Source organism: Periplaneta americana, chromosome 1 (genome assembly GCF_040183065.1).
Source record: "Periplaneta americana isolate PAMFEO1 chromosome 1, P.americana_PAMFEO1_priV1, whole genome shotgun sequence".
NCBI lineage: Eukaryota > Metazoa > Arthropoda > Insecta > Blattodea > Blattidae > Periplaneta > Periplaneta americana.
The window spans coordinates 27,374,563-27,384,898 of record NC_091117.1 but is presented as its reverse complement, the minus strand read 5'-3'; the positions used below and the strand labels follow the sequence as shown (position 1 = coordinate 27,384,898).

Sequence of the window (10,336 nt, the reverse complement as noted above, 5' to 3'; positions counted from 1 at the left end):
CCGATTCTCCGGCGTAGAAAGCAGACTGTGTTAGTCGTTGTAAATAACCATAAGGACAAGAACCAGATTGATCTAGCTCCAACCAAACTCAACCGGTAAGATAACCCGATAACGGATATTCCTTCGGGAATATAGGCATGTTCTTCAGGACAATAGGATTTAATTGGGAACTAAGGACATTTCGAAGTTTATCGACTCTTAAGGCGGCATGGGGGTGGGAGAGAAACCTCAGCAGCAGCAGCAGCAGCAGACGGATCTCCCAAAGAGAGTTGGAGTTGCTATGTGGGTCAACGGGGCGGCGCTCATATAAAACAAGTTGTGAGTGCACGCCCGCCCGCCTCTCAAAGAGCAGATCTAACCGCAGGAGCGTGTGTTGCCGTCACTCTCACTTTAGCTGGTGTGTGTTTGGTGTGTGCTTTGTTTCTATGGCTCAATAGTGTTACCGTCTGGACAGCACTTCACAACTCAGAAATCCACAGTTCGGAGAATCATGATGGGAACTCTAAGGTAATTCAGTTTTTCACTTTTTACACACGCTTTCATTTACTTGTCTTATTTTTTATCGGCAATTTAATAGTTTTATTTTTGTGATTTAGCGTCGAATAACAATGAATAAGGGTGTGATTGTTTGGTATTAACGAAATACACAAGTGTCTGAAAACATAATTACATTCGCAATAATTAACAATAGGTCCCAAATAGAAACAACAACAACAACCAAATTTCTAGTTGGAGATTAAAATGTCCATTTCACTACGTCCGCAAACAGAAATGTCCACTTACATAAATGTCCATAAAAATTAAATGTCTAATTATTAAATCTGCAGTGTTTGGAAAAAAGTGGCATAAGTCAGTTTCCACAAACTTTGTTAATGATTTATTGACACTTACAGAACATCTGCTCGCTTGGGAAAAGAGACATAAGTATTTCTCCCATTACAATAATTCATACAGAAGAAAATCAAATCGACATAAACCAGTGTGAAGACAGTTTTTTTCCTTCTCCTGTAAAATTAACATTTTTGACTTGTGCCACTTTTCCCGAGCACTACAGAAATGTCCACTTGGTTTATCTACATATATGTTATCCATATCAACATTGGTCACACATTTCGCATCACAGGTGCTTCTATCCACGCACCTCCAATATAATTTTTTACCATTTTTGCTCCTTGAATGAAAGTGATACGAAAAGCCATTGTGTACCTAGAATGTTTTTCCTTTTTTATGAATATATAATTTCAGCCATTCTGTCACTCTTGATTTAAAATTTGGTAGCATTGTCAATAAAACATTTTACATTGCAGTCTTTTTCCTGGTTACTGCTTCTGTAAAAAAATTATTATTGATTTTTTTTTTTTTTCCAATTATGGACTTCTTCGTGCGCATTTTTGAATTCGGACTTTTTTATACTAGACTTTTGTTGTGAACATTTTCGTATATGGACATTTTGCTAGTGGATATTTTTTATATTGCACATTTTGTTGCGGACATTATTTTTACTGCACTTTCTCCCTTGGACATTTTGCTCTGGACATTTTTGTTGTGGCCATTTTTCTCTGGTCATTTTGAAGTGGACAATTTAACTTGGAAGCAAATTTCTTAGCTTTCAAATCGATAACGTGTTAAATTGGAAAAATCATATTAAAGAAATTACACCCAAACTAAGTTCAGCGTGTTTTGGTATTAGATCTATGCAGGAGATAGTAAACATTAATATCTTTAAAACAATATACCTTGCATACTTCCATTCGGTAATGAGTTTTGGAAAATATTCTGGGAAAATTCTACAGATAGTAACAGTATATTCCTACTACAAAAAAAGAGTAATAATTAGAATAATAGTAGGTGCCAAATCTAGGGAACATTTTAAACAACTACAAATAATACCCATGGCTAGTCAGTATATTTTTTCATTAATAATCTTCCTCGTATGTAATCGTGAAAACTTTGTGACTGCTTCAACAGTTCATAGCGTAAATACGCGTCAAAAATGACTTTCATATTCCATCGGCAATTCTATCGTGGTATATGGCGTTATACTGCAGTAAAATATTTAATAGTCTCCCTGTGGGTATAAAAAATCAAACTCAAAACATAAGATTATTTAGGGCCAAATTAAAGAAGTACCTAATTTCTCACGCCTTCTATTCTGTAGGTGAATTTATGACTTTCAACAACGCTTCATGAATATGTGTGTTGTATTAAGTATCGATACTAACTCCTCGTGTTGTACTAGTAGACTATATTTAAAACTCTTCTGCATATATGTCAACTAGACTGTGACTATAATTAAGACTTTGTAATACTATTAAAATTTTTTTGACATCTTCCATATTCTAGCTGTGAAGCAATGTACAAATACCATGGAATATAAATAAATACAATGCAACACAAATCTCACGAAGGTAGTCTAGAATATGAATATTTAACCTTGAAATGTCGCCATTTCCACAGTCCCATAGTTACGAAATTAGTACTTGAAAAGATGTTTTTTTTTTTTTTACGAAATATTTGCGAAAATGAACAGGTAAGCCTTTCAAATAAAATAAAAAATTTAATTTGGCTGTTTTCTGAAACTTTGTGTCAGCTGTAAACAACGATCCTACAATGTCTTCGCAGAGACAGAAGAGTTTGTATACTAATTCTAATTTACAAGTTCTTTGAGACAGATGAAAGTTCAAATATTGGTAGTGAGAGAGAATTTTCGACATAGAAAGATATATTTCGTTTGATCTCGAGTTCGTCTGTCGTGTTCAAATGTTCGAAATATTACGACTTTCATATTCAAGAGCAGGGTAGTTAAGTGCTGTAAAACGGTGAAAGACTGTTTGGGGACATATTGAACTCGCCCCTGTTTGTGAAATGGTCAGAGTACTTTTCTAAATATGTGTAAACTGATGTTTTCTTTTTAAATTGGTTTACTGAACGAGGTTTTATCGACTGTGATGGTTATCTAGCGTCTGAGTGAAATGAAGGTGATAATGCCAGCGAAATGAGTCCAGGTTCCAGCGCCGAAAGTTACCCAGCATTTGCTCTTAATGGGTTGAGGTTTACCCTCAACCAGGATTTGAATCCGGCCCGCTTGTTTCACGGTGAGACATGGTAACCTTTACTCTACAGCGGTGGGCAAACTGATATTAAGCAATTACTGGAATTAGACCTATTTGTCAAGAAAAAAAATATATTTGTGTAATTTATGTTCATAATATTGAAAGTATCAGGAAATCTGTAATTATTAAAATAACTGACTGCATTTCTACATGTTTTTACACATAATATTAATTTTCTGTAACATATCCTGATATTTTCACGAAATATCGACACGAAATATTCAAAGAACTCACGATAAAATAATCACCACAAAATCATACCCCTAACAATGAAATGTTCACATACTAATCAGATGACACTGTACAGGAAGGTGTCACCTAAAAAAAAGTGAGAAACTAAAAACAAATCGCATCACTATATTCATTCTACTGTATATTTTTGAACACATCTTTCTTTGCAGAATTAACATCAACTTAGTAATCATTCCTACCGAGATTTATCACCGATTAATATGAGTATTTAGTGGGTGACATTCCACAGGGAGACACTAACCCCCCCCCCAAAAAAAAGCCAAGCCAACAATATACAGTAATTCTGTTTCACCATGTGTACTACATATTTTAACTCTTTTACCGTAAAAATAATGTTACCTTATCCATTTCTCCTGCAGTTTATAACCAAACAAAATACTTAATGGATGGTACTCCACAGGAAGTAGCTGTACCGGAAGTTTCGAGAAGCTGAATTAAACAAATAATTTTTTTTCTCCATGTTAATTTCGTATTCTGAATTTAATTTGTAAAATGAATGATAATTAACGACATTTTCTAGACTTAACACCCAGCAAAATAAACATCATATTTATAGCATTTTGCAGAAGTAAACAAACCTAAAATTTACTCAAAAAACTGAACCAAACATGTAACTCCTCATTTATTGTCTATTTTAAACTCGCTTTGCTTCACAAAATTGGACTGACACATACTGCCTTTTACATACCATATTTGACTTGTAACTTAAGTATTTTATGTACAGGGTAGCTGCCCTTCAGTAAGGGTTGCCAAAAGACAAAGCATACTAAACAAATAAAATAAACAAACATTTGCGTTATCACTATTTACGATTTTTATTTTCAAATGGAAGCTACCCTTGGGAAAGTACTTTTATTCAATAATTATTAACAATCAAATAGAATATAGGGAAATTTAGGTGTACAGGTGATTACGTAAAATCTGAACAGAATATTTCATTACGTCTATAGCAATAATTTTCAAAATATTTAAAGGAATTCCAAAAGACTTAAAACATTCAACTGAGAATTTTGGAATTGTTCACCATGCTCCGAACAATAGGCCAAATACTTCAATCTGTCCTTGTATACGATAATAATCTCTAAAGTATAGGGTCATAGATGGTCTTCTTTTCTTCATTAATTACATAATAATGTGTCCACAAAATGGCTAGCATTTTTCAGAAATAAATAAACTTGGAAGTTATAAAATCTAAGCCATATAACTTTTTAATCCATTTTCATTCGAGGTCTAGATTCTGAACTCATTTTTCATTGGAAGATTTGAACTGGTTTCGAAAGTTTATTGTATAAGAAAAATGAGTGAAGAATTTTTTTTTATTTCTATTTAAAATTAACGAAGTTTATCTCACACTTCCACACACGGTTTCTTTCTATGGAATGATTTCCAAACAACGATAAGGGTAGATATGAGAAAATTAATGTAACTTCATTAACTTATTGAGTTAGGAAATCAAACTTGTCTCCCACATAGTACGAATTTATATCAACATTATAAATCTACAGTAAAAACAACGAAACTCCTGGACGATATCTAGCATGACATGAGGTCACCGATACGACAACTCACAATGAACTTAAGACAAAAGATGAATACTCAGTTTATTTGCAAGATAAATCTCAATTTATGTTCGAATGTAATTCCATTCGAGTAATAGCAGTGTAAGATAATCAAGCACCTCCATAAAATTGAAGATCCTATTCAATATATTTTACGACCATATCTCACAGTCATCAAACAACAACAGGTTGGAAAGGAACAAAAATTACGTAACTGCAGTAACTTCTTAAGTTAGGAAATTGTGTTCTTTCCCACATAACAAAAAAAAAAAAAGCACTAGATACCTACAAATAGTAAAGCTATCAGTTTCTTTCGGACATAAATCTCAATTTCTTACTTGGCATCGAACCAGAACCCCCATTTCTAAATTCGAATGTACTACCACTTGAGCAATTAGCATTATAAAATAATTAATTTTACGAAGCACCTGTTGCTTTCTTCTAGCACATACACTTAATCTTATTTAATATAAGAAATAATTTAAGGCCACGTCTCACGGCTATTAAACCTTAGTTCAATTAATTTCAAGTTATACCTTCACAAGGAAACAATTACGACCTGATATACTGCCTTGTGTCACGCATTTCTCAAACAAAATTGCATAGGACAGACAGGCAGATCATTTCAAACACGTTACAAAGAACACATCATAGCCATAACAAAATTACAAAACACCTCCACATATGCAGAACACATTACAAATGCCAACCACACCTACAGAGACATCAACACAGACATGGAAATACTCCACATCCAACTAAAAAGCCAGAAACTCAACACACTAGAACAATATGAAATATACAGACACACGAAAACACACCCCAACGATATTCTCAACACACAACTCAATTTCAAAACACATACACTCTTTGACTCTACACTACGAACGCACCCTCACAGGAAACAAGAGGCGCCAAGACAAACAACGACCAGTTCCGAAGATGACCCAAAATAGGTCGAAACACGTTAAAAAGGTACGTTAAAATTTAACAAAAGCAAGTTCTTATCATACATATTCCGAAGTGATATAGTGTTAAAAGTTGTGTAATCAAGATGTATAAAATTTCATTTTAAGAATGGCCGTTGTTACTAAAATATTCTAGGCATGCATCTTATTAATTAAGTATATAGGTTAATTAATTTCTGCTAGTACATATATTACATATAGTACACTATAAATGACACTCGGGAGGAAATTAAACGCAGAATTAATAAAGGAAATGCGTGTTATTATTCGGTTGAGAAGCTCTTATCATCCAGTCTGCTGTCCAAAAATCTGAAAGTTAGAATTTATAAAACAGTTATATTACCGGTTCTTCTGTATGGTTGTGAAACTTGGACTCTCACTCTGAGAGAGGAACATAGGTTAAGGGTGTTTGAGAATAAGGTGCTTAGGAAAATATTTGGGGCTAAGCGGGATGAAGTTACAGGAGAATGGAAAAAGTTACACAACACAGAACTGCACGCATTGTATTCTTCACATGATATAATTAGGAATTTAAAATCCAGACGTTTGAGATGGGCAGGGCATGTAGCACGTACGGGCGAATCCAGAAATGCATATAGAGTGTTAGTTGGGAGACCGGAGGGAAGAAGACCTTTAGGGAGGCCGAGACGTAGATGGGAGGATAATATTAAAATGGATTTGAGGGAAGTGGGGTATGATAATAGAGACTGGATTAATCTTGCACAGGATAGGGACCGATGGCGGGCTTATGTGAGGGCGGCAATGAACCTTCGGGTTCCTTAAAAGCCATTTGTAAGTAAGTAAGTAAGTACATAACTTATATTACAGTCGTGATAGCACAGTATCAACAACGACTAGTTCCGAATGACACTGGATCGACTCTCTATGACGGAAATATATTATTTTTTTCCTTCTGTCTGCAACATTCAAAGGCTCCCTCTCATTCCCTGTCTACAAATTACATACTACAGTATTAGTTTCTCCTCATGCAGTTCGTAATGGACACAGCTTTTAAGACGCAATCTTTATCCAATGCGGACACTGTTTACTTCTGATATGTTGTGCTGTATTGTCTTACAGTCATCCTGATCTGTTATCACTTAAATTTCATTACTCTGTCGCCCAAAACATGTATCAGACCCAGAAAAGGCCTAAGTGGATTTAGGCCAAAGCTTGATTATACTGTCTTAGACTCTGTCCAAGAGGGCAGGACGTCATAGCATGTTGGACATTCACTTTCTTATATAGCCGGAGTTATAAAAGCATTAAAGCTGTATCTTCATGCCCTTCATGCGCCTTTGTGGAGAGTAAAAGAGTAGATCTATGTTTTTATCTTTCAATGTTAATTTATTTATGTAATACTACGTATGTATGAACATGATATTTTTTTTAATATAATTTTAAAATATCTTGTACCAGAATAAACGAGTTTGTCTTTGAAAACGCTACGATTCGACTCATTAAATCAATTTCGTGGTACAGAACGAATAATAATCACTCCCTTCACTTCGTGCAGTGAGCCACGAAATCCTAACTGTACTTCAGAAAAAACAAATAGCAGAAGTTCAGGTCGTGGTATACTCAACGACTAATGCAGACGCTGTAACAGTAAATGTCTCTGCGACTGTGAGTTCGAACCTCGGCTAGGCAATTACAGATTTGTTAACTAACGTGATACGCTTGCTATGATCAACTTCGTCATAGGATTTCAATTTTGTATTCGTCTAGTGTCAGGTAAAAATAAGCTCAAAAATGTAGAATGGATCTCGCCTTAACTATGGAAAACTTTCAAAAATACAAAACAAAAAATGAGCAATTAAATAGACAATATCACCACTTTGGAAAGTGTGTTTATTAAAAATCCTAAAAATAACCGTAAGGAAGGAATGTGTCGAAGAATCCAATGCTTGATGATAACACAAGAAAGAAAGAGTTCAGGCATCCATTTTCAATTCTTCGGGCTACTTAATTACCACATAGAATCAAAAGTATTTGCTTCAGAAGTTTTAAATTATTGTAACAATTAAGAACTTCGTTTTAGCTATGATTAAGACTGATAAACGCTACAGAAGTAAAGTGATTTTATCTATTTCACTCATTTCATGGATAATAATAATAATAATAATAATAATAATAATAATAATAATAATACAGTAGAGTCTCGATTATCCGAGTTTCGATTAACCGAGATTCCGTATTATCCGAGCCCGAACCAAAAATGTACTGTACGATATCACATGTTATTTGCTGTTTTAAATGTATACGAAATGTATTTTTAAACGTCTAGGGTTCATATTAAGCTGACTTGTTAATTCTGTTTAGTCTATTAAGTAAAGAGTTTGTTTAATTTATAGTCAAAGCAGTTTTTCAGTAACCATCCGTTTTATCCCAGTTTTTTGTTTATCCGAGGTAGTCTTCTTCCACATTAACTCTGATCATCGATTCTCTACTGTAATTACTAATATTATTATTATTATTATTATTATTATTATTAATTATTATTATTATTATTATTATCATCATCTTCAGAGATTAAACTTAGCAGCTCTTTACGTCCTCAAAGCTTCTCTGTAGCGGGTCAAGAAGACTCATGGCCACAGCAAAAGATGGATCGAGGTTAAAAGACGAACACTTAGGTAGTTGCTACAGAAAGAACATGAATCTCCACTTACTTCCCTACCAAAATCATGCTTGACTCTACTCTTATTTCAGCTGCAGTAGAAAAATCAGAAATGTCATCTTTTTATGGAGAAAATTCGTAAAGTGTCCAATGAAAATCATAAATATCTAATAATGTACAAATGAAATCTTAGTATAGTGGAGAGTCGGGTAGTATCGGACAGTGCGTTTCTTTCATCTACCACCATATCGTAGTACCTGAATGACATGGTTACGTTCCTCTATGCGACATTACAGAAACGTAACCATGTCAATTAGGTATTATCATCGTGTGGTAGATGAAAGAAACTCACTGTCCGATATTACCCGATGTTCGATACTACCCGACTCTCCCCTAATTCAAAAGCATTTTTTATATATATTTTTTTATCCTACATGTTAATTATACTTAGTTACGCACGATTGCTCCGTGAGTAAGCGATGCAGATTGCATAAAGTCCTGGAGGGTCTACAGTATGTGTCACCAAATTTGTTCTAATACCGTGTTGCACATTACGTACAGAAGAACGATATTTGTAATAACAATGTTTCGTCATATCATTGTAACTGTAGATCCGGCAAGATAAATCAGAGCAGGAAATACCTCTCACTCGAAGACCTTATCTGCATTTTAGGACAAGAGCATGCTGAAGGTTCCTTCTCTTCGGTTCTTTGTGTCACGATTTAACATCGAAAACCATAATCTGAGCGACCCAATTTTCACAGCATCTTGTACTTGAAGTGAGGACAAGGGCTTTTAATACCAACCAATTGCCTTAAAGGCTTTTACGGTGTACCAGAAACAACCATTTTCTATAATGACAGATTCATCTTAAAATGAAAACTTTTGCGCATTATTATTATTATTATTATTATTATTATTATTATTATTATTATTATTATTATTATTATATAATTACATAATTATATTATATTATTACTATTATTTTCCATGGCGGATACTTTACTTGTGTCATTAACCCAGCATCAACTTCAGGAGTGATGTATCGTAACTGCATATCTTTTTGCAGCCGTAGCGTTGACCTTCGTGCATCATGTAATAGGGTAAACTGGGTCTGTTGGACAATCGGGCATGTTGGACACTCTGTACTTTAACGTATTACCTCGCCACTTGTGGGCACCACATTCTGCTAGAAGTCAATGACGGAAGTAGGCACGAGTGGGGCTACTTCCGTCATTGATTTCTAGCAGAATGTGGTGCCCACAAGTGGCGAGGTAATACGTTAAAGTACAGAGTGTCCAACATGCCCGACTGTCCAACAGACCCTAGTTTACCCTATGCAGTAAGATAGGAGGTGTTTGTAATATGCAGTAAGATGGTCACTGGCGAAGAATTTTCCAGGCTGCAGATTCGCGTTGAGTAGATGCAGTTGTAGGCCAGCTGCATTCCCTTCTTTCTTCGACCGTTCTCTGAAGCATCGCAGCCAAGTCTCTGGTAGTTCTTCTCACGAAACGAACAACAAATGGAAGACGGCTTTTACTGACGTCTCGTTGAAAGTCGGTGTGCAACACTGATTTCATTCATTGAAAAGTCTTTAATTTCAATTACTTTAGAAATTTGATTGATTATTTCATGGATATTTTCATTTCCTGTTGCTGGAATGCCATCAATCAATATATTGTCACGACGAGTATATTGTTGGCAAATATTCAGTTCAGTTCTTAATTCTTTATCCTCCTTCTTCGTTATTTCCACTTCTTTCTTCGTTATATTTATTTCTCCTTGCATTTTCTCTATTTCTTCTCTGAAACTATCAAATTTACT

General features: G+C 34.7%; 1 protein-coding gene across 1 annotated transcript in view; it reads left to right on the top strand.

Annotated features, from left to right (window-relative positions):
• The first annotated feature begins 326 nt into the window (after positions 1-326).
• LOC138692968 (uncharacterized) overlaps positions 327-10,336 on the top strand; it is a 195,046-nt gene continuing 185,036 nt past the window's right edge. The window contains exon 1 of the mRNA XM_069816438.1: positions 327-507. Within this exon, the coding sequence (XP_069672539.1) occupies positions 491-507 (17 nt within the window). The 5' untranslated portion in view covers positions 327-490. The remainder of the gene's footprint in view (positions 508-10,336) is intronic.